At 35.0% G+C, this 12694-nt stretch overlaps 1 protein-coding gene across 4 annotated transcripts in view; it reads right to left on the bottom strand.

Annotated features, from left to right (window-relative positions):
• Positions 1 to 12694, bottom strand: part of RUNX1T1 (RUNX1 partner transcriptional co-repressor 1) — a 149754-nt gene that overhangs the window by 45402 nt on the left and 91658 nt on the right. For 3 of the 4 annotated variants that reach the window (XM_070940456.1, XM_070940455.1, XM_070940458.1), the window contains 3 exons: positions 9464 to 9601; positions 6381 to 6622; positions 4247 to 4336 (listed from right to left, as the gene is read on the bottom strand). In XM_070940456.1, coding sequence (XP_070796557.1) covers positions 4247 to 4336; positions 6381 to 6622; positions 9464 to 9601 — 470 coding nt within the window. Of the gene's footprint in view, positions 1 to 4246; positions 4337 to 6380; positions 6623 to 9463; positions 9602 to 12359; positions 12409 to 12694 lie in introns of those variants that run through there. The other variant, XM_070940457.1, reaches the window with a different exon arrangement.

The following is a 12694-nucleotide window of genomic DNA, read 5'->3' as shown; positions in this document are numbered from 1 at the left end:
ACAGGCATTAAAAGTTCTATTCCTTCTACCAGATACATGAAACAGGATTATAAATTAATATTAATTTCATGAAGTTTTCTGAAGTTTTTATTTTGAAATAGCATAGGTAGAACTCATATTAGTATATGGATATATATCTAAAAGCCCACTCGTATCTACTTGCTATCCTCTTCCCATCTGTACCAAAGTTTTCTTCCTAGCATTATGTAGGCAGTGTTTTCAGCCTTGCATACGGATGCATCTATGCAATCTTTAAATATCATTCCCAAATGGTATTTAGGAAAATGATATCATGTGCTAGACATCTTGCATGCAGATGTTTTTGGCCAGGCTTTTTTGGCTCATCCCCAGAAAGGGAATTAATATGTGTTTGAAAAAAGAAATCCTGGTCACAAAATATAAACAAGCTTCGCAATGGAATGATGAGATCCGTAAGCTTCTAATATTTTATTAAAATTGAATTAAATCAAGCACATTCGCAAAGAATTGCTGAAAACTTGTTTTAAATTAATATTTATTAATAAGAAAAAAGAACCTATAATTAGAGAAATTTGTACTGAAAATATCTATTGGGATTGGGGAATATATTAAATTATGCTATAATTGATAGATTAAATATGCATAGCTACATAAGCAAATAAGTAATGAGAGACATATACATGACCATTAACAAATGTATACATACAAATGACATAATACATGCACTCTTTCCCTCAGTACTCTGTTTAATTTACTGACTCCATAAACATCTTTTGCCAATTTTTTTTTTTAAATATGGTAATGCAAAGCAATTTTGCTTGCTCTAATTCTGGTGCCAGATTAGGTAATTAGAACGGTGTCTAATATCCTTCCAGTAAATGTTTCTCCATAAATGCAAAATGGAACTGAGGGTCTGTGAGTTACATTAGCTTAATGAAAACAAGACTTTAATGCATATTGTTACAGCAGCATTTCAATGCACTTATTAAGGCCCGTGTTCCCACAACCATATGGTTTTTGTCATTAATGTCTCCTTTGAGGAAAAGCACTAAAATTAGAAGAAGAAAAGAGAAGTTGCATCTTTGATTCTAGTGATCCCAAATAAATGATATGACAACCATATGGTGTGAAGCAATGATGGAAAGGTCTAGAAGTATTCCCCCCCTTATTCTCTTTTGTATTCCTTTTTTAAAGCTGTTTACTTCACCATGATAATATTTAGATATGATGAAATGCAACACTGAAATACTTCTCCGTCTTAAAGACACGCAGAAAAATAAAATCTCATGCGATGTGAGAATTGTAACTGAATGTTTCTCCCTCCCCACTCGTCTTGTTAAACAACTGAATAAAAACATTGTACAGCAAGTGGATAATTAACAATAATTAACAATGCATAACAAGTATTTGTCCTGTGGATATTTAAAATGATAGAAGTTGCTTTTGAATTGAAATTTAAGTTTATGTTTTATGGGTATTTTTTTTTATTTGCAGAAGATTTGTTCTGATTAAATAATTCTAGATTTATCCAAGCTTCATATGCATTACAATATTACAGTAAAATACTAAGTTTTATCACACAACAATCAGTAATACATTGTAATTTCCTTTATATTCTGCCACCTCATATGTCTATGGAAATTCTCAGTAATTCAGGTCATGGTTTGTCCCAAAGGTGCTTTTTCAAGAGGCAACTGGACTTTCTGGTTTTTCTTTGAAGACGTTTCACTTCTCATCCAAGAAGCTTCTTCACCTCAGAGCTGAAGAAGCTTCTTGGATGAGAAGTGAAACATCTTCAAAGAAAAACAAGAAAGTCCAGTTGCCTCTTGAAAAAGCTCCTTTGGAACTGCCACCTCATAATTTATATATAATGAATTGGGACTGGGGAAGGCAATATTGTTGATTTTATTTTAGCTAGGAGCTACAAAGTCTATGGATGATTACTTATTTTATTTAAATGGTTTAAGTGGCTGCCCGTCTCAACATAGTCGAGCCATAAAACATAGAAAATTGAGAACATAGAGAATGAGTTTGGTCTAGTGGTTAAGGCACTAGGCTAGAAAGCCGGAAATTGTGAGTTCAAGTCTTGTCTTAGCCATGAAAGCCAGCTGGGCGACCTTGGGCAGTCTCTCTCAGCCCAATCCACCTCACAGGGTTTTTGTTGTGGCAAAAATAGAAGGAAGAAGGAGTAATATGTGCTTTTACCACCTTGAGGTATTTATAAAAAACAGTAAAGGTGAGAAATTAATAAATAGCGACTGTTGAAGAACAAGCCAACAACTGATAACAAAAAAGTAAAAACAATAGCTGAAATATCTATATCCCAAATTTAAATATAAATAATACAATGCGACTGAGCAAAGTTCCCAATACACTATTGGAAAAAAGCAAAAAAAAAAAAAAATCTAATAACAACAACAGCTTTATACACTAGACTCAATTACCATGCAGATCCAATGCCTGAGGGAAAATCTGGGAATTCAAAACTTCAAGATATTTCTGTAGTAAACAGGCTTTACTTCTTAACCTCTTTTTCATTTTAGGGATTTGGGAATATTTGCTTTTTTAAAAGAGGTCTTTAAATTTTCTGCTCCAATCCCCTCCCCTCCCCTGGAAAATAAAATCCAATAAATCAGCATTGCTTATTTCATGTAACTGAGGGAAACCATATGACCCGTGGTCTGCATGATAGTGAATGTTTTGCAAATGGCACGTTTAGTAATGTGACATATGAGGAAAGCCTGAAATTGTTTCCTGAGATATTTATTGAAGAGCCCTTCTTCACAGAAATCTTGACCAAGTTTGCTTGAAGGAAGTGGAAAGTAATGAGGCTTTCACTGTGCTGAATGATTTTGTTTCAGATCACTAGTTCCTTGCTGTAGGAAGCTGGTGATTCTGACAGGATATCTAAGGGGGAAGGGAAAGCTCAAGACATCTGGTTTCCTAATGCAAGAGGTTGAAAAGGGGTTTTCTGTTGGCCAGATGACACAATACATGCAATATATTATGAGCCAAATCACCAGGTCTAACCTAACTGTCTGGATTAAAGATATTGCTGAGAAAAAGCTTTACCCCTTGGGTTTGCTGTGATGTGGTAGACATGTACAGTACAAGTATTTGTAAGGTGGAGTGTGCAGTAAGGTTCTGTTTTCATTATTTTGACGAAAGCACTGTATCCTCCAGATCATTCTGATTGGACTTTGTAATGTTCAACTGTTTCAGAGAAGAGTCTTTTCAAAGTATATACAGGTAGTCCTCGATTTATATCCACAATTGAGCCCCAAATTTCTAAATCTCGCTAAGCGAGACATTTGTTAAGTGAGTTTTATGACTTTTCTTCCCACAGGGTTTAAGTAAATCACTGCAGTTGTGAAGTTAATAACAGGGTTGTTAAGTGAATCTGGTTTCCCCACTGACTTTGCTTGTCAGAAAGTTACAAAAGGTGATCACATGACCCTGGGACACTGCAACTGTCATAAATATGAATTGTCAGTTGCCAAGTTTCTGAATTTTGATCACATGACCATGGGGATGCTGCAATGGTGGTAAGTGTGAGCAACGGTGATAAATCACTTTTTTCAGTATCATTGTAACTTTGTACGGTCATTAAATGAACTGTTGTAAGTTGAGGACTACCTGTGTATGGGCTTCCAGGCCATTATGTTGTCATCACATCATGGGTGAAATGATATCTATCATCTATCTATCTATCTATCTATCTATCTATCTATCTATCTATCATCTATCTATCTATCTATCTATCTATCTATCTATCTATCTATCTATCGCTGGTGTTTTCCACCTTTTTAAATATGAGTATTAGAAATGTAGCTTGAACCTTGTAACTAAAACAGCAGGAACATTATTAGGCAATTTCATTTTTTACTGCTACTGATAATAAACCAAGCTGTTCAAGAGTTGGATCAACTGAGCTATACCTGGTGAAGGAGGCACTGTCAATCAACCATACATAGGAGAAAATGGATTGAACAGAGTATGAGGTAGCACAACTGAAAAATGATTTTATAACTGTGCTTTATAACACTGAAAATAGATATTACAGAGCTGACAAATTCTGTCTAGTTAGCTATGAATATATAGGAAATAATTATTCTAAAAGAGTTTATCCCACTTATGCTAAGAATGGAGCCCTTAAAAATGAGAATCATTTTCCTCACTCTCTTAAAAAGCAGAACTATAATACACATCTGTGACCGAGCAATGATATGGTTTAAAATAGTTTCCAGATCAATGATCTGTGCAATACCTTCAAAAATGGGATGACAAAAGGTCGCAGTGGGAAGTTAGTGGCTTCTTGCAGTTTGGAATGAAATTCTTCAATTGTCAAAGTAGAGTTCTGTTGAATGAAAAAAAAATCTGACTCTGTAAAATGAATAATAGAAATGTTTTGGCAATATACATTAGGCTTGCAGTATTTTACACAGAGAAATGTTCTTAACTGCTTTGTATTAATAATATTGTAACATTCACTTTACCTCACGAAAAACATTACATTAATATATAGTATTAAAAATGCCACCACTATTTTTATTGTTGTATTTCTGTAATTCAGATTACCCTTACGATTATATTAGTTCCGGAAAAAAACGGTCTGGTTTTATTTAAATAAAACTGCATGTCTTTATGCAGTCATATTTGTACCTCATGTATGAGAAACAGAACAGGGATAATATATTTGAGGAAAGTACCAAACTAACAGAAACATCTATTTAATAGTCAATTGTCTCTGCATGACAGTTACTACTCATACTACTATTGGTACAAAGCTTCAAAACAGTAAATAATGGCCCAGCCATAACTCAGTATGTATTGACTTTTTAATATTGTTTTCCATAAAGATTTTTGGAGATTCAATTCATACAGTGCAATGTGTTTGTGTTAATCAGTTGTAAACTCAGAATGAGATGCAGCTGCCATGTTGAAGGCTACATTCAGTACAGGTGGGCCTCAACTCCTTAACCTACAACCACAATTGAGCATAAAATTTCTGTTGCTAAGTGAAACAGTTGTTAAATGGTTTTGTTCCATTTTATGACCTTCGTTGCCACAGTTGGTTAAGTGAATCACTGCAGTTGTGAAGTTAGTAACACAGTTGTTAAGTGAATCTGGCTTCCCCACTGACTTTGCTTGTCAGACAGTCGCAAAAGGTGATCACATGACTCTAGGACACTGCAACCATCATATATATGAGCCAGTTGCCAAGCGTCTGATCACATGACCATGGAGATACTGTAATGGTCATATGTATGAAAAATGGTCATCAGTCAGTTTTTTCAGTGCCATTGTAACTTCAAAGAGTCAATAAATAAATAAATAAATAATAAAATAAATAAAAGATCTGTTGTAAGTCGAGGACTACTTGTATTCCCTCTGAGTACCTCATGATTCTCCATTGTTTATACACAATCCAAGTTAAGAAATATGTGAAGGCTCTGCTGAAACCTATATTTAATTTGAGTAGCTGAGACATAAAAGTACTAATAAACCCACTTCCTTCATTTAAATAGAGTATAAGCTCAATATCTACTACTGTTGGAATGCAAAAACATAGGAGGTATGCTGAATCAGACCATAACATCCATTATTTTCCTTTCATGGTGGCACAACCATAGTATTCTGGAAACAAAAAACATATATGATTGGAAGTTAGCAGAAATGGTTGCAAATCCTATAATAATTCTATACCAGTGACTGATATAGCACTGACAATAACATTTAGTCTTGTATATTGCTTCATAGTATTTTACAGCACTCTCTAAGCTGTTTACAGAATCAGCATATTGCCCCCAAGAATTTGGGTCCTCATTTTATCGACCTCAGAAGAATGGAAGGCTGAGTTAACCTTGAGCCAGTTGGATCAAACTCCTTGCAATGGGCAGAGTCAGAATCAACCTGCAATACTGCATTCTAGCCACTGCACCCCCACGGCTCCCAAGATCCAAGAAGACACCTGATCCCCTTTTAATGGCCATCACCTTGTGCTAACAAGCCCGTAAATTAAATCTGTAGTATGTGATAAAGTACTTTCCTTCTCTATCCTAAAATTCCAACCATACTATGTGCAGGATAGTCCTTAGTTCTAAAATCATGAGATAGGAAGATTTTTTTTTTTAGAGTATTATGGAAATCCAGGGTTCAAACAGGGTTCAAAGATTGGGCAAATCATTATGATTAAGACTTACTTGCCTCAACAGGATAGTTCAGGCTAAAAACACTTCTTTGAGCCCCTTGGAAGAATGCTGGGGTATAAATGAAATAAATAAAATGTAAGTACCACTTATCTTCTTGTCAGGTATATAAATAAAAGGGAGGTTTCAAGGAAAGTCTGAAGAGAAAGAAAGAAAGAAATCCAGAGTCATTCAATAATTTAATTCACTCACCACAAGTCCTAGCACAAGGGTACGCACTCTCTCCCCAATCTCTGGTGAAATGTCATTGCCAAATTGCTGTAAGGTTGTAAGAAATCTCTTCAGTTTGCTAAGCTGCCGAGCTCCACAAGCTGGTGGTAATTGCTGATTAGCCAAAGACGAGGAGGAGGAGGAGGATGGGCCATTGCTAAAGCCATTTGGTGGGGAAGGAGCCCCATTCAAAGCTGTTGGTGAATGGCTCGTGCCATTAGTTACTAAAAAAGGAAAGAAGACGAGAAAGACACGTTGTCAGCTTCATATTTCCAGAAGTTAGAATATTTATCATTTTTATTTATTTATTTTATTTATTTTTATTTATTTATTTTTTATTTTATTTTATTTATAAGCATTAACTGAATACATAAAATGAATACAATTAAAGGGAACATTAGGAAAGCGACGGTAGGCAAGCTGGTTCTCTTATGCATGCCCCTTACAGATCTCTTAGGAATGGGGTGAGATCAACAGTAGACAGTTTTAGGTTAAAGTTTTGGGGGTTTTGGGATGAGACCACAGAGTCTGGTAGTGTGTTCCAGGCATTAACAACTCTGTGCCGGAAGTCATAGTTTTCTGCAATTGAGTTTGGAAGGCAGCATTTTGTACAAATAAGCAATGGTGAAATGCAATGGTTTAAAGCAATTGGACAACCATTTATCCAAACTGGTATAGGGTTTCCTGCCCAAGTAGGGGGTTGGATTAGAAGACCTCCAAGGTCTCTTCCAATTCTATTATCCCATTAGTTCACTAATTTGTTGGTTTCCTAAATAGTAAAGATACTGTAGATAAATTGCAGTAAATGCTTTAGATTTCAAAAAAGTACTGGGCAATAGCTCTCTTTTATTAGATTCTCAGAAACAGGCCTGTGGATTCTTTGAGTGATTACTTATAAGTTCCCTATCCTACTTGACTTTAATTTAAAATTGGGGTACCAGAGGATTAGTTGCAAAACCACATCAATCATAGTAGACATTTTGCAAACAATCAATCCCAGCTATTTTTTTGAGGGTTCTTCCAACATGCTTTCAAAATCCAAATGAGTCTCTCAGCTCTTTCTCAGCCCTCACATTAATCTTATCATAAAAAAGAATATTGAATAACTATATTTTTCTATACTATATTTTAAATAGTATGCAAATATACAGCTTCCTATTGTCTTTCAGGAGGAAAACTCTGCATGCATATAGTTTTGCAATTATAACTGTTGGCTTCAATAGGAGCACATGATACATTTTAATGGAATGAAAACCTGATTACCAAAGTAAGCATTTTTTTTGAAATGTACCCACATACATAAGTATTCATTAGATTGAAAGTTGACCTTTCTTCCAGAAGATTAAGATGGCATACCTAGGAAATTTACCATTCTTTTTTCAAAACAACATCCTTATGGAGTTTATCCAAAAAGACTTTTAGAATCAATAATTACTGTTTCCATAACGTTGAAATCTTGTGGGTTTAAAATAAGGAACCCAGCACATTCCTTAAAACTGTGACTCAAAACTTGTATGTTTTTAATTTTCTCTCTTGGCTTCCATGAGAAAGAGTAAAAGAGAAAGGCTTCTTTTTTAAAAAAAAATGCATTTGCTGTCTAATCACAAGTTCCTTAAATTCCCAATTGTGTTGATTGTATGGCTCTATGCATAAAAACCCATAAAAACCTGATTCCTGCACATGTTACATTATGTAAAGTGCGCAGGTTTTCAAAACCATGCTTCATTCTCTAGCATGAATTGACTGGGCAATTTTCAGGACGTGATTCTTTTTTTATAAGGACCTCTTTAATGTATAATGAAATATTCTAGACTGAGAGTGTTTTGAGAGACTCAAACCCAGGCAAATAAGACTCTAACGATGCTGATCTCATAACAATGTAGAACAACAATACCATGAAGCAAAATTCTGTGATTATAAATTCATTGCAGGAAGTGACTGAAAAAAGAAAAAAGGATCTGTCATGAGCCCAGGCTTGCCATAATCGCGCTGGACTTTTGAAAAGTTATAAAAAGGTGAAACAAATTCATTGAAGACTTTACACTTTTTAAAAATACAGTCTGAAGCACTTTCACAGAGGAGATTGGATTGGATTACCAGGACCTGGGTTGTAGGTAGCAATTTTATTTTTGCTATTGTGTGTGTGCGTGTGTATGCACGCACAACCCTCCCCTTCTAATCTGAAAGAATTTATGTTGCATATATTTTTAATATCTCTATTTTTCGAGGTTACAACAATACTTTTCAGTTTTAAATAACCTCCCCTTAATATAGGGAAATATGAGGAAGTACAGCTTGTTGGTTTTTTTCTGGCACTGCTCCTATCTGAGCATGTATACAGATGTTACTTATCACAATATACTCTAAGAATAGGGATAAAACCAGACAGCTGCTGACAGTGGGGAAACAATGCTCCTGGAAATAGAACAGGAAAAACAGAAATATATAGTAGCATCCCTGTCATTATGTGGTTAGACAAGTTGGGTTACAATTATTACAAACTGAGGCACAACTTTCCAATCTAAATAGTTGTTGAGCTGCTGTTAAAAACGAGTGAGCTTTAAATCTATCACAATCAGCCAGATAGATATACCAACGTAGTAAGTGTAGTAAATTGGAAATGGCTAATTTGGGTGTTAAAAAAGTTCCTTTTTTTCCGCTATCAGCATCAACTCTTGTTCAGAAGGCTACATTGCAAACAAGCAATAGTCTTAACTATTGAGTTGGAAAGAAGGATAAGCAATGCTGGAGATATGTATAGTGGAGGGGACAATTAAGAGTTCAATTAATATTATGACTCTTGGTTTTAGAAAGAAAGTTTTTCTCTTATCTCTTGCTATCCAAAATGAGAACATGAAAACCAGAAGAAAGATCAAGATGTTTGCTGCAGCTTCACTTTTCTTATCAGAAACATACATAGAAGAAAAGTATAATTACATGTTGTGAGTGAATTTCACTACTTTATGTGTAAACTTCACTCACAAAACAGCAGTTGTTAGGGGATAGTTTTATTTTATTCACTTTATTGAATGTACTTCTATTGGTCAATGAAGTTTCTGCCTTACATGTTGTGGGTGTGAAAGAACTGGTTCTTGGGGCTCCTTGGGTAGTTGGGGGAGGAGGCATTGTTGGAGGGGTCAGCCTGGATTGTGTCTTCACATCCACAGGTGAATCTGGCATTGTGGAATGCTTCTCAATCCGATCTGTAATAGAGTAAAAAGAAAAAAAAAACGTTGTCAAATAGGTGCAGAAAACAACAGCGGCAAAAATACTAGCTACCAAATATAACATTTTTCAGTACTGAGATGTACAAATATATTTTAGGATTGGATAACTTTCTTTAATTTGAGAATCTTTTTTTCCCCGTTATTGCGCACTGAAGACCCTATTATTCCGCCAGGCCGGACTAACAACACAATAGCTTTTAAATTGGGATATTTAAATTTATTGGGGTTTTAAATCTGAGCCACTTTATTTAATTATTTTAAATTTTATATTGTTGTTTTGTTTGTGTTTTTAAACAGGCTGTGCACCGCCCTGAGTCCTTCGGGAGAGGGGCGGTATAGAAATAAAATTATTATTATTATTATTATTGAAAGCGAACCAGAATGTGTGATAGCATTATCCTTAACTCTTCTATAATTGAGTTCAGGTGGTGTTGTCGCTACAAGATTGATGCTTGGTATAAAGAGATTATAGCCTTAACAAGAGGGTCCATCAATAACTACGTGAGAAATGCTGGCATTATGATTCATTCATGAAGATCAGCTACATAACACTTTTAACATTTGATATTTACTGTATTTTATTTTCCTGGCACTGCCATTCTATGGGCCAAACACTGTAAATAAACCCATGGAAATTAGAAAGATCCAGTTCGTCACAATTAGAATTTGGATTCTACATGCAAGGGTATATTCCACCAGTTTTCCCAATGAATTGCTTTTAATAAAAAATTGTCTGTGATTTGGCTTGCTATAACTACAGATAATCCTCAACTTACCATCACAATTGAGCCCAAAATTTCTGTTACTAAGTCAGACCTTTGTGAAGTGAGCTCTGCCCCATTTTACGTTTTTTCTTGCCACTGTTGTTAAGGGAATCTCTGCAGTTGTTAAGTTAGTGACACAGTTGTTACGTGAATCTAGCTTCCCCATTGACTTTGCTTGTTGGAAGGTTGCAAAAGCTGATCACACAATCCCAAGGTACTGCAACCGTCATAAGTATGAACTAGTTGTCAAGCATCTGAATTTTGGTCACATGACCATGGGAATGCTGCAATGGTCATAAATTTGAAAAACCATCATAAGTCACTGCTTTGTTGTATTTTGCTGTTGTATCTCTGAAGGGTCACTAAATGACTCTTCTCCCTTGCTTGAGTAAAAGCCTATAGCAAAAACCCATCACTGAATACAAGCAATCAAGTATGACTATATCCCTGTACTCAGTCATGTTTCACAATGAAACAGCAGCAATACTTCCAAGTTAATACATTTAAGACCTGGTGTAAGATACATTTGATTAAATACTCTTGGTGATGTAGTGTGTAAGCATGCCATGAAGACATTTTATATGCCATTTAAGGAGGTACTTTGATGTACATGAACGTTAATTAATTTTAAAAGTCACCTACAAAACTGGAAACTTCTCTGACTCCCGAATATAGCTCATGATTACACAATATTTTCATGATATTGCTAGATTAAGTGGCCTAGCAAGACAGACTTTTCCCTATATCTTTTCCCCTATACACTTGATACATGCGCACAGCAAGCAACCTAATGAGCTGTAAGGTCTGTGTAAAAATGAAAGCATTTACAAAGCACCACATATAACCCTTAATAGCATGGTTAATATTCCACATAACGTCTGGAAATTAACTGTGTGACTTATTCTTAAATACGGTGGATTGTTTGAATTTCTTGTAGTCTCTGAATCATCAAATTTGACATTTGAGAAAAAAAAACCCTGAGAAGGTTGTTTAGTCAGAGATGATGTTACATGCTTTGCAAACTTAGTAGTATAAAAGTGCTACATTTTATAAGGATGTTGGAAAAATACTGTATCAAGATATCTTTGTGGATAGAGAAAAATTACTAAACGTAATTTGCCATTTAGACTTTAAAAAAATCAAACTAGCAGTTAATAGAAATCTCCATGGAAGTAAAAAGGCAAAACATTGTTTCATGTTTTTCTCTTTCACACCCCAATTGTTTATATTGGCTGTATCGATGGTCCCTTAGCCACTTTCCTTGGCAGAAGATACAATATTAAGATGATGCTAAATTTAATAGCATTGAATTAAAAGCCTGTGTAAGAAGTCTAATCATTAAACGACAGTGACTGAAATATGAACACTTAAATAAATATAGCTAAATCCAGTTTGATTACCTGTATGATTTATTTTGCAGCTCACAATGGATAAAATGAATAAAAAAAATCCTTCTATAAACCTTTGTTTTAAAAAAATCAAAGGCACGAGAAGACAAGATTAGTGAAAAAAAATATTTTGGGTAGCATCCAAAACAATTAAATGAGCGGTAACAATGTGAAAACAACTCAATGTTTGAATTTGTCACTTTCAAGAAAGAAACTGCAATCTGTAGAAACTCTGACTCCTTCAGTTTATAATCTCAATCCAGTAGACAAACAAGCATTTATTTTTCAAAATTTATTTTAAGAGAAAATAGAATTTTGTAATGGAAAATAAAGACTGGGATCATCATTTTATTTTCAGAACTTATCAGAGTTAACCTTTTTTTTACAGAATTAAGCCTAAAAAGTAAAGCATTTTGCAAATTGTGGGACTAAATATTAAGACATCTACAGAGATGGGTGAAGATGAGTGTTCTCTAGGGAAAAAAAATGACTTGGCTGATACTGTGACCAAATATTTAATAGGCAAGGTAAATAAATTTAAACCCAACAAGTTTGGAAATGTAAATTGTTTGTTGCACTCACCTACAGCCTCGGCAGCGAGCAAATAAATAGCATTTAGCCTACAATGCAACAGAGGAAAAGTGGCATGGCAGGGAATACAGGCTGTCCTAAATAAAGGCAGATATTTCTGCCATGCCAAGAAAGGAGAGAGAAGAGAGACTTGCCAGAGCTGGCCAGAAGATAACATTGGCAACTGCTAGTCCATCTGTTTTGCATTCTGCTAACACTCATGCTGAAGTGTTGGGGAATGTATTCCAGGTACACAGATCTGAAAACATGTGTGAGCCTGGACATGAACAGAGAGGGAGCGGTATATGGAGGAAGGAAAGGAAGTTATATTCCAGTTGTGAAAAGGT

The sequence above is a fragment of the Pituophis catenifer genome, unplaced genomic scaffold, assembly GCF_029215685.1.
Source record: "Pituophis catenifer annectens isolate HBS135680 unplaced genomic scaffold, rPitCat1.0.hap2 SCAF_3, whole genome shotgun sequence".
NCBI classification, from domain to species: Eukaryota; Metazoa; Chordata; class Lepidosauria; order Squamata; family Colubridae; genus Pituophis; species Pituophis catenifer.
The sequence above is the reverse complement of the archived record's forward strand: the minus strand, read 5'-3'. Positions and strand labels throughout refer to the sequence as shown.